At 40.1% G+C, this 18,022-nt stretch overlaps 1 protein-coding gene across 2 annotated transcripts; it reads right to left on the bottom strand.

Annotated features, from left to right (window-relative positions):
* Positions 1-12: 12 nt before the first annotated feature.
* LOC134196593 (gamma-aminobutyric acid type B receptor subunit 2-like) lies at positions 13-17,320 on the bottom strand. 2 transcript variants are annotated; one of them, XM_062665770.1, is made up of 17 exons: positions 17,158-17,320; positions 16,697-16,881; positions 13,588-13,725; positions 13,344-13,514; positions 13,185-13,289; positions 13,013-13,078; positions 4,615-4,815; positions 4,272-4,541; positions 4,142-4,217; positions 4,006-4,089; positions 3,799-3,937; positions 3,615-3,741; positions 3,420-3,551; positions 3,241-3,351; positions 2,860-3,180; positions 705-875; positions 13-567 (listed from the first exon to the last, which is right to left on the bottom strand). In XM_062665770.1, exons 1-17 carry the CDS (start codon positions 17,228-17,230, stop codon positions 304-306), a joined length of 2,634 nt encoding a protein of 877 aa, XP_062521754.1. In that variant the 5' UTR covers positions 17,231-17,320; the 3' UTR covers positions 13-303. The 2 variants fall into 2 exon arrangements, with proteins under 2 accessions (XP_062521754.1, XP_062521755.1); XM_062665771.1 differs by lacking the exon at positions 17,158-17,320 and having other exon boundaries at positions 13,588-13,717; positions 16,697-16,857.
* Positions 17,321-18,022: the final 702 nt, after the last annotated feature.

Genomic DNA, 18,022 nt, shown 5'->3' on the forward strand with positions numbered 1-18,022 from the left:
CTCTGCATCTGCTTAATGTTATGCTTCTTGTTTTAAAATATTCTAACACTACTGGCCGCTAGCAAAATGTACATTAGGAAAGTATATCAATACCTACAGCTGCATCAGCCTGCAGTAACAAGTGTCCCATATATAATTAAATGTATATCTAAGGAGTAACCCTTACCAAAGAATCCAAATACCTAAACGCTTACAAAGAAACAATACTGAAAACAAGTAATACAAACTAGCTAAATCCTATGCCCTTATGTCGGTTGGTTTATGCTCAGTGATTGAGATGGACTGTCTTCAGTTACCCAAATTTTATATGCAAGTTTCCTTATGAACATGTGAAACAGTACCAGAAGCCTTGTCATCAGTTCTTGACTTCTCATCAGATGATGGATTAGAATCTGATTTTGTGCCTAGTGCTGCCTTCTTTGTATCACTTGATGTTCCAGAATCATCTGACAATACCCTAGCTCTACTAGATGTACTTTCAAGTCGATCACTCCCAACAGTTTCAATGTTACCATACAGGTCCAATTCCTCTGTGACTCGTTCAATAGTTGCATCAGTAATATTTCGCTAAGATTGAAATTGGTGTACTTCATATGAAACTGCACGCAAACACACACACACACACACACACACACACACACACACACACACACACACACACACACACACACACACACACACACACACACACACACCATGATTACCTCTTCTATTAGAGTTGTTATTAATTCAAGTTGGTGTTCACTTCGCTTCCGAAGTTGATTAATGTCATGTGAAGATGCAATAGTGTGTTCACTCATTGATGCTTTTTCTACAGCACGAGCCGGCCCAATACCACCAACAGACTTGTCAGGATGAAATTTCAACACATAGATCTAATTGGCAATAGCAGAGTCAGTAATGAGTCAGTTACAGCAACATGCATTATACTCTGCACAGGTCACGTGATGTAAAACCCCTACTAGTATCACATCCTAGGTCGCTGTTTTCATGGTGGTGGTGCAACCTGTGGCCCAAACTAAAAAAATGTGGCCCAGAAAGAGAATGATAATCAAGTATTAGACATACGTATAATAGTTATCAGCCTGACTACACGGTTTTTCTAAGCTTGACTGTTTTGTTGAATTATCATGCACTTATAATGGATCCTATTAGCAGAAGAATTTGAAAGGCTGCAAGCTCTTGCAACTGGAAATGAGCAAACTTGGCACTGTTGCTTACTGTGACAATCTTGCTCCACACTTTGTAAAGGCAGACAGTAGTTTAAACCTAATGAAATAGATATATACTGCTATTTTACAGACACAGCAATGCATCTTCTGGACAGAAAGATGTTAATGCTATTTGTCCATCACCTCTGCAAAAAGACAAACAGAAACAATTTTTGAACGACTGCCTATAAGATCATTTATTCACCTGAAGCAGCCTAGTGCCATACACCGTCGACGGATTTGGCTATACTGTATTCTATACAGCTCTTTAGTACAAGTTTACCTTGTTTGATATCAATAATTTATAAATAATATCAGCATTGACAGCTGTGGCTGCAAAGTGCCACTAGGAGCTACAACTTGAGCCCCTTTGTAAAATTCAAGGCAACTGTTGCCTTGAATATCACTACCACTCACTAATTTGTACAAGTCAAACAGACTTGTAACCAGTTCTCTTCTCGCCCATATACTCACATGCTGGCGTTACACTCTTGCGAGAAGAGGAAACTCTTCTTGCAAGAGTGTAGTCTCCTCGGGCTCTTCTCGTGAGAGTGAAACGCCAGCACATGGGCGAGCACGAGAAGAGGACTGAGTATGAGTCTACAAGCCAAAGCAACATCTTTACATTCCTCTAAATAGCTCAATGGTTACTGGTTGTGTTCAATAAACAAATAACTGTTCACAAAAATTTTCAGCATGTGCCTTGCCTCATACCAGACCCTCTCCTCCTGCTGTGGTGCCCACATTGTCGCGTCATAGCATGTGGCCAAGTTGGTGCCTTTAAGAATTCTATACCATTTTAGCTATTATAAACTATGTGCCTAGAACAGAAAGTACTCTAACACATGTATAGAAAAAATAAGGTCATCTTTCAAACAAATGGGGAATACAGTCCCCCACTAATGATTACCATTCATAACAGCAAAAATTAAAACAACTTTATCTTTTTGACATCTACTTGCTTATAACTTTAATAAAACTCAACAACATGCAACAACTTAACAAATACACATTATACAAATGTACATGTTGCAGACTAGACCAAGAAACCAATTGTACAAATTTTAACACTATCAACCTCCCATAGCTTAACTGACACCTAGCTACTAGTACAAACAAGTGACAAATTGCAATTTCTCATATGCCAAGTGCTAAAAGCAACACAATAGATAAGTATATAATTTATGCAAAACACCGTATTTCCACTAATATGGGTACTATTTTTTCGTAGTTCTAGAAAGGGGCATTATTTGAGCATGGGACACAATTTGAGCATGGGGTATTATTATTTCGCAAATATACCATCACACTACACAAATAAATTACCTAATCGCACTTTCAGTTACACTCCCTGGCTACTTTCACTATCACTTGAGTCGTATTCCTGGTCTGTTGCATACTTGAATCTTCATTATCACTCAATGATTCTATCCGGGTGTTCATTTCATCACAACCATACATATTGACAGACATGCATTCGCATAACTGGGTTTGAATACTACCCCAGTGGGCAATAATCTAGCATGGAGCATTCTATTTTGTATAGGTTCACCACAGCACATTATTTGAGAATGGAGCAAAATTTAAGCATGGGTCACTACTCGCGGAAATACGGTACCTGTGCCAAATCATTGCGTGGACAACTTACCTTTGGTGCATACAAAAGAAGGAGAAGAACAGAAATGATGATTAACATCATAAATGACGTAAGAGCATAGTATATATCAGGATCTGTTACTTCCACATGAAGAAATGCAAAAAGCATAACACAGAACACAACCGTTGTGTAGACTGCAAATGCCATAAACCGGCTATCACTCAGAAGTGCTACTTTGATTTGCCTTATGTCAAATGCCAGATAAATTCCAAACATCAGAAGTAGACCTTTATACCCTGAAAACACATATGTCCACACCCAAAAATTGTTGCACACACATTTGTCTTGCTCAAATTCATAAATGTCACCACTCTGCATACAATAACTCACAAATCGCAAAGAATCCATATGTTCAAATGAAACAAACAATACCTCTAACGGTCTGGTCCCTGTAGTCCATGGATCAACACTAAACCAGATAATGACAACGACAACATCAATGGCCAAAAATACGCCAATCAAAACAAGCAAACTTCCTTCTGTCTGTAAAGCAGCAAAGGACTACATGGCATACGTTTTATATTAAATACAATAATATATAAAAAACATACTAGATCAACTGCAAACGTAGAAGGTCGACGCTTAGTTCGACTTTGCTTGACACCGAGAGACACACGCCACATCTGAACCAATACAACACCAAACATACAACTGAATGCTACAGCATACAGAAGCACCTTGATCTATAAATACTATCACAGTAAAAATCCATCATAGAAAAGTAAGTACAGTACCACATTACTCACATAGCAAGACCACAACTGCAGTGCAAAGAACTGGCCATTTAGTCCATCCAATAGCACAGACATATATCCAAGAAAACACCCAACAGCTACAACAGCATTTAATCGTGGTCCTGACAAACGAAAAATCCTTGAAAATAACAAATTAGTATAAGTAAGACTGAAGCACAACAAGAAAGATGATTACCTCATATTCCGATTAAATAAACCATAAACAAGGCAGAAGAAGGTCACAATAATGCCAATGCACACAGTAAAGGTGACCACACCAAATGCAACAGGGGAGACAAATCGCTGCTCGGGAAAGTCAGTTGGTCGTTTCCCACCTGTAGAAAAAATGAACAAATTACATGACGTACACATGCAGCACAATGCAATGTGTCATGCAATGTACCTGGCCATTTAGGTTCCTCTAGCAGATAACCAGTGTCATTACCACTGTCATTGTTGTACTTCCAAACAAACCTCCAAGTGTTATCTGTTATGCTCAACATTTAATAAAAATACTAGAATAAGACAAAATCTCATACTTATATTATATCGAGCTATTACTCGACCCCAGTTAGGGTTGCTTTGACACCTGTGATTGAAGAACTGAATTCTTCCCTAGAAAACACATATATGGGGTTGAAATCGTTGTAATAACTCAAAAAGTCTTACAGTAATGCCATGAAAATGAAATGACCTGTTCCTCACAATCTCATTCAACTTTGTACTAACATCAGAATTGTCGTAGGTAAAGTCTTCAAGTGGTATATTTGGGTTGGGTTTCATGTAAGACTTCAGAAGCATTGCCACTGCAACCACAGTATCATAGCCAAATCCCCAGTGTCCTTCAAAAGCATATGTCAGATTATTGTTAGGTGGACAAGGAATATCATGTGACTGCATGCAAAAGTTATAAATTTCCTTGGCAACTTCTGAGATAGTCTAAAAAACAAGTAACAAGACGATAATACTTGATCTATACCATATCAAGATGTATACAAGTAGCCAGATGCACCTTTTTTGTTGGAAGAACAACGCTTCCATTGTCAGCACCATAATGAGCATAGTCTAATGAGAAGTGCCCATCAAATGCTTCACGTAACTCTCTCATTGAACATCCACTCTCGTTATGCTGTTTCAAGTACCACTCTGGTTCAGTAATACCACCAACATAGACCCACGTGTATGTTGTAGAACGAATGCCATTCTTATATGCCTGCATTACAACAGAACAGTGTTTACTTGTTAAGACTGTCAGCTACCTAACCACAAACAACTAGCTCAATAATGCAACTGGTAAAATTGTTCTTTCTCATCAACTGCATACAACTTCAGATCCACATGAAAGCTCAGCAAATGCTTTGCTTGTCAAGCTGTCACATGAAATTTCTCTCTATAGTTCTTCTGACAATAAATGTGTATCTTGTGTTTGCATGATGTAGCAGGATATTAAAGTGTGAGTGCACACAAACCAAGAATAAATGCACTGTGTACATGTCAGCGTCAAAGTAGCATACTAACACATTTTTCAAGAGTCCTTGCTGCATCCAATTGTTTCAGTCTACTGCTGCAGGATGTGGGCACAGATATTACAAAACAAATGCTGATTTTCATACTTTTCATGTAGATTATGACACTGTCTGGTGCAATAGTAACAGTAAATACGAAGATCATGCCATGAAGGTACAAGCGTTGGTCATTTCCAAATACGCGTACATTCCAGTGTCAGCACCTCTAACTAGTTCAGAATAAACAAAGATAGTGTGTGGACACTTTAGGCAAACAATTTTGTCGGCTGAAATCTCTTCTTAGTGATATTAATAAAAATTAAACATTAAGAGCATGCACTTCCATTGTTTCTACTAGGTTTGATTATGGATTTAAACAATTAGTTCAACAAACAGACACAATTGCAGTAGTCTATATAGCTAGTTCTCCATTTTCCTTCTTGTACATACACCTAACACATGCATCAATTCTAACACTAACGTGATGAGTTGCCAGCAACAAGACACAGTATCAACTGTCAGCAAAATTTTCATTTCAGCTAGTCAACCCACATTCAACTTCTGTGAGTCTCACGAAAAATGCTTCACGTCACACACTTACACACAAGAAGATCAGATCTCATGCAGCTTTTGCTGAAGGCAGAATGCTTGTCAGAAAGACATTGAAACTATGACAAACACTGGATTACAGAACTACATTTCTTGTGCCGATAGAAACTAATCTACCCTTACTGCAGTGACTGATTAATGACCAACTCACAGTCTCCCAAGGTTGTGATACTCTAGAAATCAAAGAAGGGTAAGGAATGATCTGTATACAAACTATCTGCTGCAATATGAAAAAGTCTCTTCTGTGTTAAGATGGCTGGGATATTACAGAAAGCACTCTTACAAAAACAACCACTGACAAACACTCAGGTAGAGAATGAAGGTGACAATTAATGTCCCTTCATCAAGGAAATATACTTGAAACAAGATATCCAGGATGTCTCCTACTTCATTGAGCATTAATTTCCAGGATTACCAGACTAAAGAGCAAAGACCAGGCCCAAGTGCACTTTGTCACCTTGTTTAACATCAGCTGTTGACCTAAAACAGCAAGAACAAAAATGAAGTTCGCCAGGGAAATGATACATGTATGTCTAGTGAACTCACTCAAAGAGGTAAAAGGTAAGGCAATTCCTTCTAAAGATGACAAAGAAAACACAGACGACTACATTGTTGAAGGCATTAATTAAACATGTTGACTTTCAAACAACATAAATCTTCTCTTGACGAAAGATGAGCAACTAATGTACGATAGTGTGTACAGCAGCCTTGACACCCCTTTATTCCAACTCCAACCTGGCCATATGGCAGCAGGTGTCTTGTAAGCATGGATCTGTGACTGTGCAGCACAAGAGGCAACTGACAAGTTGTCTAAGAACTCCTACAGCAATTGGTCTAAAACCTCCAGATTTTCTACAGTGATGTGCCTCAACAAACTAAGGAGAAGCTGTGCGGATGGGCAGTTTTCCAGCAATCACAGTAGACATCAGCTTTGTACAACTGTCAAGAATAGTTGAGCTGCAGGAACTATAGTACCACAGACAGTGTCATGGATATGCTGTAAGCAAAGTCGGGAACCACCAGAGCTTGGCCCTTCGAAAAGGCTCGAAGAGCAAAAAGAACTGCTGCAGATTTGACAGAGAGAGGAGTAGCAATGTCCTAAGACCATGTGGGCAAATCACAAACTTGATGACAAGAGCAGAGATCATGAATGCACTGCCACTGCTGTGGTCAACAACCATTAAAGCTCAAAGCAAGCAGAGCATCCCTATACGAACTTTCTTTAGCAAGTCTCAAAGCACATAACTTGTTTGATCAGAAGTCTGTTAAAAGCTGATCCATTAGCTTCCAGCCTGGTTCCTCCCACAACTGCTCAATATCAATTTCTTACCACTGCTGAGACAAGATAGCAAAAGAGATTTAATGTCATACTGTTTCTTCCTGCTGCCTCTGACAGGAACCCAAAGAACAAACTTGGTAAAAGTAAACAACCTGACAAAGCCCAAATACCATCACACTGAGCATGCTGAAATTTGGAGAACAGCACCTCAGCTAGCAAAGGACGAACAAATCTTGGAACATCAGTATCAGTGTGGACAGGCAGAGAGCGTAGCTCCTTCAATCACAGCATTGAATACTGAAGATCCAAACCTTTTGGAGGTGCATGATGACAAGTCAGCAGCCGCTGCTAGACCCACCCATTAACGAGATCATTGGTATCAGGCAATCTTGATCTTGCGATTCAGCACACACGAAAGAAGATATAAGTTGCTTAATGTATTACCCCACTTAGAAGGACATGCCTCTATAGCTCGAGGTTTAGCAGACTTTTAGGTGAGGGAATGACTGAACATTGCAGCCAATGTATGCACAGCTCCATGTCAACGTATTCAAACATACACTACCCACTAACACAGATCTACTAAGTCACAACATCTACTCACTAAACTGCATGCATAGCTTTTCACGTGCTACAGATTTCCACTCTACATCTAATCACTGTTTCTCCTTCATTCTCGTCTATCTCTGTCTTTCCCATCTATGATGCCTGTGTAAATGCCTTCTTCTGGTTCTGTCAGTTTGCAAACTCCTCCCTTTTCTTCACCCAGTTCGGAGTACAATGTCAGTTCGTGACGCCCTTGCTCTGTTACCACTGCACTCGTCGTGCTTCTAGATGACAACATGATTCCTGTTCACTGTGTACAATCTGGCAGTTTTCTATTCTTGTCAGAATTGGATGACGGTGACAGTTCTTCGAATTCCACTATTAGACACTCCAACTTCTGCAGACGCCGCCATGTTGCAAGGTGCAGATTGTGCAAGCGCTAACTTGCTGATAGTCTGGATAATCGAGGCTACCTCGCCTATTCTACAGTTGCAAGATTCCTTGGTCTTACTTTCTGCTAAACTTCGCTTATAAGGGCATGCCCTTCTATGCAGGGTTGTGTAGGTTGCCGGGAGTTGCTCTCAAGGATCTTCCATAAACCCTCTACATCAAAAACGCCCACATCCCAACGAACAACGGCAAAGAGTACAATGCTCCTTGTAAGCAAAACCGCATTCTAGGCACAGTTAGCGATTGTGCAAGCAAAGAAAGTACACTTAGAAAATTTCAACAAGAAGCCGATATCTCTTATCATAAAGGACAACAAGAGCCCTCCTGGGAAGAGTTGTGCTGCAGCTTCTCTACAGAATCAGTACAACTGTACCTCATTTGAGAAAAGCAAAGGTTCAAGTATGAGTCCAGAAGATCGTTCTCATCTTGTTTCCTGTGAATCAGCTTCAGATAACGCTGAAAGTGATGAGGTCACTTGTGTTTCTAGAACTTGACCAAAAGACAAACACAAGTCAGAAACCCACAACAATAGACAAGTTCAGCAAACCAAAATGCCTGTAAAGAGAGTTGAAGACCAAACAACTTTACTGTTGTGACGACCCAATCAGATGATGGCACCTCAGTTGGGCAATGGCAAATATGAAACATTGCAGATAAACCAAAGAAATATCAGATCAAGAAACTCAGTACTTAATGACAATGACAATGAGCAATAGCATTGACGTCAGAGATAACGAGAATAAACGAAACAGACTAAATTGGAGACTAAACATCCAAATCAATTCAAACTTGAAACCATACGTTGCAATGATGCAGAAACGGCAACAGGAATGCCACACAAACCGAGTCCTAGTGCTTAACAAGTTGAGTGAGACCAAAGTCTACCAAATCTCACAAAAACTGACGAAAGCGGAGCTCATCTACTAGTGAGCACCACCATATATACAAAATGTTAACCCTAAAACTGAAATTACCCAGAAAAACTAGACATCCAGATTAGTCCATATCCACGCTTTGTCTGTTGTGTCCTTCTTGTTGTGTCTACTTCTGGTTTGACTTCTCCTTAACCCAACATCACACATCCGAGGGTTGAACTCCACGAGAGACCTTGTGTCCCCAACCCATCAAACAATATATATATATATATATATATATATATATGGACAACTGCAATGTACGTTGAAAACAACGCTGTTCCTCTCATTCTATAACAAGACCAGGTGGCGTTTTCCATCCCGACTTTTCCCTAGGCAAGGCTGCTTATTTTGACATTTCCGTGAGGAATTCGTTCACTCCCTCTCACCTTATTAATGCTGCCATAAAAGCTGGTGCTGCTGCTGAGGCTGGGGAAGTGGACAAAGATAAACGCCATCGTGCTAACGTTTCAACTTATGGCTGTTTGTTCTACCCTCTTGTGGTGGAATCATACGGAGTATGGGCTGCACATAGTCTGGAGGTGTTGAGATCAATTGTAAAGAAGTCTCTTCTATCATCTGGCTTGTCTCTGGGCCAAGCTACCAGGCAATTTCATGAACAGTTATCTGTTCGTTTATGGCAGTGTAACTCAAGACTGATTAGTGACTATCTACCTAATTATTATGACTTAGACTCTTTGTGCTACCGTCCATAGAGCGGATATGTGTTATTTGTGTTATCTGTATATTATATCCAAATATATACTCACATACAAAAAGTCCCAACTCAAAACATCATCCATTTCTGCAAGCATGCGGCTAGAAATCATTCTAGCATTATAAGAGCATAATTTTGTAGAAAGCTGCTCTAACAAGTTCTTGAAAGCCTTCCAGAAAGGAACAGCTAGCACAGCACATAGTTTCAAAGATATTGATTTCAGTGTTTCTAGGCTATCTGGCGACCAAAGTCTAAGCATTTCTACTACCAAGGGGTAAAAACACCGTCAGAAGAAGTCACTCTTGCGTCGTGACAATCATCCTTGTCGATCTCAGCCACTTCTGCCACGATTCCTGATGTTTTAGCAACTCAAGAGATGTATGATGGTTGCAATGTGTTTCTTACCGTGAATTACACAGGTCGCCCATTCAAGAAATTTGAATGGAAAACATCCCCTGGCCGGTATTTTTCACCCGAGCTTCTCTGTTCTTTTACAAATTGTTCTGAATCAATAAGATGTAATTGCAAAACAGTCTCACACAAAGCGTTATGATGATTCAAACAATGTGGACAATGACCACATCCAACAAGGTAATTTCCATATGGGTCTAGTGGCTAACCACACAAACATCTACTGTTGTTTGGTAGAAAAGGAAACAAACGCAGACCCAGCCAATATCTTAGAGCTACAACAAACTCATGGGATGATACGGTGGGCCACGGTTACAGTTTAAAGCTACCCACAACCATGCACCTGCATGAGGAGATGATGTAGTCTAAAGGAGGGCTCTATCTCTGAGACTCACAGAATGTAGTAGGTTAGAGAAAGAAATATCATCTAGTTGACTTTGAATCTGGTGTTGAGTAGCTGCTGTCAAATCTAAAGAAGTTGATTCGCTTTTAGAAAGAGAAAGTAGGCTACGTATGATTCCTTGTTTCCTCTTCTCAGGGTAAGGTTTGACTAACGTAGACAGAGAAGGTACAATGCGTTTCAGTAGACAGTCAACCAACTTCCAACTTGAGTTACAGCCTCCAAGAAAATCAGAAGGTGAAGCAGATGAAGCTTCCCTAATGCCCATACCTCCTTTTCAATTGGTAGCACTGCTTGTGACCATGCAAAGTCAGGAGTAGAGAATCTTGTGATCAGGCTAAGGAATCGTCATAAACCTTCATCAAAAGTCAACAATGGGCCGTTAGCAATACCAGGTCTCACTGAATGTAGCAAATGGTTAATTTTACAGATGGACAGGCAACTTCTCAACAACTGAAGTTCCACTTGTAAATTTTCAAGATCTGGAAGATGGGAATGGGCCTCAGCCACTTGATCAACTCCCTTCTTGAAACCAAGTAGATAAGAATTCAGATGTTCTAAACACAGGCGAACCAAGTCATTCTATTCCATCTGACAACCAGTGTACTTCTGGTGGAAATTCAGGTTGTGTTTGATCACCCAAAGGCCAAATCACTTCACACTTTGATATATTGACATGAAGGAACACGAAAAGGCATTTCTCCATGATAAGACTCAACACCTTTAAGACAGATTTTCTTATACCAGCAGAGGTTCCATCATCCACAAATTCAAGTCGAAACCTGGTACTTCTCCAACTTCATCCATTAGTTCTAGAATGACCAAAAAGAACAGTAGTGGTCCCAGGAAATCCCTTGCTGTACTCCTGCTGTAGACTTAAAGTGGTGATAGCCAAACCGCAGCTCAGCTGCACAGTAATAGCACCACTGTACCTATGTTACAAATTCAGGAAATTCTTGTCAAGTCTCTTCAAATTAACAAGAACTGTGATGACATTTGTTAAAGGCATTATTCATGTCCAGCTTGATGCAACATCGATATTGTCTATCGCCATTCTCTTAAATGTATGACTGCAAAGAATGAACACCTGCTCCTAAACTTCCTCGTATTCCAATACTCACCTGACCACAAGGTAATAAGACAACTGGTAAAGAGGCTTAATGGCAGAACAGCAAGCCGACTAGCCAAGCGGCGTAACACTTCCCCGACAGCAATGGGTCGAATACCACCTGACTTATTTTGGAGAGCAGTCATTCAGGTGCCAGACAAAGGGAGAAATGTTGCGATCAAGTTTCCCCAGACAACAAAGACACATCAATCATGTTAGATTCTCCAAACATGGCTGTGCTTCTGCAACATTGCAACCCTGTACAACAACTAGTAAATGTTGTGCTCAAAGATGAGAATAACTAGAACTCAAACCTTTGGAAAATGCTTCCAACGCAGAAACAACCTCCTGAGAGTCCACAACTAGTGAAGGTAGAACTTCCACTAGCCAAACAGGTACATAGCTAGTTAGATGACGACTTACTAAATCCTCCAAGCTTCACAGTTAGGTATGTTTCAAAGACATTGCTGCTGTTGTAGAGAACAAGTATAGCAAACAAAGCAGCTATTCGAAATGTATACACATTGAAACAAAGGTAGCCGTATTTTAAAGGCCCAGATATACTTCAAAATGTCTTGCTGTTAGCAACATCGCTGGTAATAAACATAACAAGCTGTGCATACCGTCTCGGGTCTTGCATAAGCATTCAAAATTGGGTGGAGATCTGATGCACCATTCTGGAGATATTCGCACGCAAGTGGAGGTGGGTTTGAACTGCAAGAAATTGCATTGTCCCAGTAGAACTCCGGAAGACGATGACACCCTCTCTGTTGATCTCAATCAATTCAGCATGCACGAGTCAAATGTGGCAGCGCTGTGACTCACCATTGTTGAGACACTCTTACATATGAACACACACGCATGCACACATGCACGCATGCATGCACGCACGCACGCATGCACACACACACACACACACACACACACACACACACACACACACACACACACACACACACACACACACACACACACAACCTACTGTTTCTCTAACTGATAATCAATATATACCAGTAACTAAAGCTGTGTTTTCACCGTTTCTTCCCCAGCTATAAGCCCTCTAAAAATTGACTAGTTTCATAAATATTACAATACAAATTTAGGAGCCATTTGGTTTCAGTTTCAACGGGCTACTTGAAAAATCATACAAAGTAATCACTGACCACAAAGTCCATAACACAAGCTAAAATTCTCTGCCATCATCAAATGGTGATAATTGAGACACAGGAGACGTGACAGTTGCTCCTGAACAGACAGGAAAGAATACCACATTTCTAAAGGTGTGACACATTCCAAACAGACAAAGTCAGGCAAATTCATAGCCACTCTGCCAGAAGTACTGAACCCCACTAAGTAGTCATGTGACATGTACTACAAAGACCTTTTCCTTTATGGCTCATGCTGAAATTATTCTTTCAACATAATTCAAATAACCAAAATAACAAAAACAAAATACTCGAAATAAACTACCTGACACATAAGCTTCTTTGCAACATCTTCGTATGACAAAATAAACCAAATTCTGATCTTCGTTTTCTAATCAACACAACAAGTCAAATCTTAAACTAACAGTTTACTCTTCCTAACATGAAAAAGAAAGAAGGAGAAGAAGAGATATGTTTACCCAAGAAAGCCAACTTACCACTGCCCGTTTCACTGCAAGTTCAATGTCAGCCACATCAGACACTGGAAGCATCTCAGCTGTGAAGCCTGCCTTTCCAAAAGCTTCATGCAGTTTTTCAGCAGTCTGTAAAACATTTCCAATTCTATAGTCAATCCATTATCTAACAAATACACATACCAAAGACCACAGATCGATTGGCTGATGGAATATAATAGCTCTTGTCCAATTGAACGTTTTCATTAGCGCAACTCTTGCAGGAACTAGACCATACTCAGACGGTAGTATCGTATACAAATTTGGCAGTTTATCACATTTTAGCAGTGATGGTGATGTAGAAAGAAAATTAAACTGCACAGTCATGGCCACAGCAATGACAACTATCAATAAATCTCTATAACCCACATATCTCACTGATTATCACCTGCAAAAGATTCCAATAATGAGATGATTCAGCAAGTGGCTCTGTAACTGTCGAGCATCCTGCAGCTATCAGTGCCACAACCTTTTCCTTCTGTTCAAACATCTTTAACATCTCAACATTACCCGTTGTCCTATCACACTGAAATTACATAAAACATATTTGCACAATGTCCGCGCCAGAAGACCAGATCAACTAGCTGTCTTAGAAACATCATTTTCAATTGACTTTTCCAAAAAAGACTACACACAAGCAAGAACTACTAAAATATTTACTATATCCCATTTTCTCAATGCACAAAGTGGCTGCCTGCTATAGTTTGGTACATTCTTATAAACATTAGTTGTTCAATCATACATCAAAGTAAAACATAATACTCTACCCGTGTGTGTATGCTGCTGTAGCCCATCTTTTTGACAAATCACAGTTGAAGAACGCTTCTAGCTACTGTATGACCTTCTCATAAATTCTGACAAACTCCAAAGGTAGACATCAACACAGTAAATGCTAACTATAGCAATGAGGTAAATCACTGTCCTATTGTCATTCTTCCATCCAGGATTTGAAATAGGCAAGGCAATGATTTACCAAAGAGATGGGTTAATTATCATGAGCACTTTGGCTTGCAACTATACCCAAAATAGAATACTATACAGGCTCAAGCTGATGTTGGTTTGCATCTTTATACTGCATGTCAAGAAGAGCTGTGGTGTGTGTGTGTGTGTGTATGCATGTGTGTGAGTGTGCATGTGTGTGACTGGTGTGTGTGTGTGTGTGTGTGTGTGTGTGTGTGTGTGGTGTGTGTGTGTGTGTGTGTGTGTGTGTGTGTGTGTGTGTGTGTGTGTGTGTGTGTGTGTGTATGTGGTGTGAGTGTGTGTGTGTGTGTGTGTGTGTGTGTGTGTGTGTGTGTGTGTGTGTGTGTGTGTGTGTGTGTGTGTGTGTCGGAAATGCTATGTCACACTGGCCTTTATCGCAAGAAGTACATAGAAAACACAAAATAAAACTGTCTAATACAATTTTTAGGGGCTGCAACGCTACACTAAACTGGCATCAAGCAGTGCGAATAAGCCAATTTACCAAAGAATATACGCAGAATTATGATAAAATGCACTGATTATTGCTTGATGAAACTGTCTAGCACAAATGTTTAGGTTGTAACAATTTCACTACGAAAACGGATATACACAGATGTTGTACACTGGCCTGTAGATGGTACACGGGCCTCTATATAGCAAGTGGTTGTCAAGCTAGCCCATACATAGTACACTGGCCCAAAAACATACGCAGAATTATGATAGAATTAAATGCACTGATTTTTGCTTCATGAAACTGTCTACCACAGATGTTTTAGGTTATAACAATGTCACTATGGAAATGGATATGCATAGATGTTGTAAAATGGCTTCTATCACAGCGCATGGCAGTACCTGTATGTAGGAATTGCCCAGGTTTGGGGCGTGGCAAAGATGTTTAAACCAACAGCTACTACCAACGAACCATCAGCTAGTTTCTGCCAAAGCATCGCTGGACCTCCAAAGTTGAGGAGACCAGCTGCTTGGATTTACTTTTATGAGACCTTGTGTAGCATCTAAGAGGCCACAGTTAGCTAGTAATACTGGGGAGACCATGGCCTTCCCAGGTGACGTCCATGCATAGTGACATCACTGCAGAATCAGAAATTATACTCACAATACAGGCGTGAGTGACACTGTGTAGAATCAAAATAATGTACGTTTATACATGCAAGGGCAACAAACCGAGGGGCGGCAATATCGGGATTGGGGGCACCACCCCTCCAATACTGTATGCTATGCAATGGGACTTCGTTTCAGCAAACAATGATCAAAGAAATACTCTGGAAGTGTTGTTGCTTAATTGCAAGTACAGTAGAAATAACATTTGGTGTTGCAGTTAACATGATTAATACACATTGTCGTGATCATTTGGGTGCATGCTGCTCTGGCTACTTCTGTCACAGAAGAATCAATCAATGGCAAACCACCCATACTCAGTTAAAATCAAAATGGTGCCAATCTGTTACAAATTTTCTTGCCCCCCCCCAATCCAAAAGAGCTTCCATCGCCCCTGGTGTAATTCTCATTATGACTGAAAACAAGATCATGCCATCACATGCACTTGCCTTCAGTGCTCAAGTATGTTCATAACTGCTTTTTCTAGAATGCAGGAGTATGTCACTATTCTAGATTGGGCCACTATTCTAGATTGGGCCTCCTCTTTAAGTAAATCCTGGATCCACTAGTGGTGACTAAATGTGAACACAGGAACTCAGTCTCTTGACTAAAAAAAGCTCATGTAGCCACCTCCATGCACTAGTACTGCATTCACATTCGCAAGATTTTATATACAGAAACTTGGATTGAAGTAAAACTTCAATGTAGGGGAAGCTGGTCAAACCATGCAGTCTTTAATCACCACTACCGTGCACTCTGTCTTACTTGACCTGAAGTCTTTCACCTTTCAATAACTATTTGTGCATGCTATAGGGCTGGACTGGAAACTCTACCAAATTTTACATTTGTAAAAACACTTAATGTGCACAAAAAGGTTAATTGACTTACGCAAGAAGGGGACCCTGATTCGATCATCATGGGAGTTTGATCAAACCCACAGACTGGCCTCAGCCTAGGGCAGGTTGCATACCATATAAAGTACCACTACCAAATACCACCAGCCCATTCTATGGATTCCCAGTTTGGTACACAAACAAACTTGGAAAGGCAAGAAACATCAAATCTATCATGGCTTCAACAACTTTGCAATTGTCACAGCAATAGGTTAATGTGTGGACATGATAGGGAAGACATGCTAGGAGTAATGTTACTCTCCACATATTAAAAGGTGCTAATGATATGTTCCCAGCACAAAGATTAGGTAAATGAAAAACATACTGCAATCAGTCATGCACATACGCCAAGCCAGTGTTATTTATTCATGAGCAAGACACCAAAAGCTACAGGATCATGCAATGCATTGCACACAAACTCTTTCAGAGCTAATACGCAACCGATCTTGTACATGCGTTTCCCAATATTTTAAACGTTAATTAATTAAGTTAATTAATTAACGAATGAACTAGCTCAATTATCCATACCATCGAGTCTCCAAACACGAACTCCAAATGATACCCATTCAAAAATGTAGGATCATTGTTGATATGATCCAAAGCCAAGTCACACCCGTTTCTCGCAGTAGGAAGATTCCAGGCATTGTTATGGCGTACAGGCAGCAGAAGACCGATGTACAGTGTTTTACTTACGTTTCCGTTAGCAACATAGCCTAGAATAGCGAAAGGAAGTCAATTAACGTCCTATTCACATCAAAGACGACCTTTTCAATTCCAACAAGAAACCAGACCACAACCAGTCGTCATCCGTTCAACACATCAAGAAGTGACGCCCACAACGAAGGTCGTCACGCAAAGTTGTAACATACATATTTGCATGCCGCTTTCAAGCGACGGTCCTGCTTTCGCTGGCGTCTCGGTACGATGTAAATTACTTTCCTCATCTGACTATCTACCTTGTATTGCGAAAATTATGATTTAACACTTACCAGTGACAACAGGCCATCGAAAAATTGTTATCAGAACGACGAACGGAAGCAAGACTCGAACCCAACCGGCCATACAAACAAAGGCGTCAAGACTTTCAATCACGACAACAGCAATTGATCACGAAAAGATGGTTCAACCCTGAGCTGTAGATTACAAATACAAGTCTGCCCCCCACGCTCAGAACCCGGATTTCCGCTAGTTCTACTCTGATGATATTGACGTGGAATGTACACAAACAGTGAAATACACCATGGTGTGGTTCTGGTATGGTTCTAACAGTGTTAGCCCCGAGGCGTATGGGTGCGTATTTGACTTCACATCACCGACCATGTTTGGTACAGTCTAGCTATATAGGGTGCTGATCGTATGGATGTCTAGAGCATCGATCCAGTAAGACGTACTGTACTCTAGGGCCAGCATTTACTAGCTACAAGTACACCACGTTTGTCTCTTATCTGGTACTCAGAGACAACGGAAGCCAGGCAGATACAGGACCTCTGCTACTACGTGCGTGGGCGGAAACCACAGCCTATTATTTTAGAGAGGATATCTATTCTAATCGCGTATACTTGTAAACTAACCCTAACCCCTAGCTTTGCTTAATTAATTAATTAATTAATTGATAAACTTAATTAATTAACAGATTTTATTTACTAAATTTTTTATGCATTTTTAAAAATATTGCACTTAATTAATTATTTGTGGTTGAGTTATTATTTCGCAAAAATGCCCAGGCGAAATTTACAAGCAGTAGTATATATATATATATATATATATATATATATATATATATATATATATATATAGACGCAATGCCACGTGACTATTTTGCAACATGAACCTGCCAGTTTGTTTAGTTCATAT

The sequence above is a fragment of the Corticium candelabrum genome, chromosome 21 (assembly GCF_963422355.1).
Source record: "Corticium candelabrum chromosome 21, ooCorCand1.1, whole genome shotgun sequence".
NCBI classification, from domain to species: domain Eukaryota; kingdom Metazoa; phylum Porifera; class Homoscleromorpha; order Homosclerophorida; family Plakinidae; genus Corticium; species Corticium candelabrum.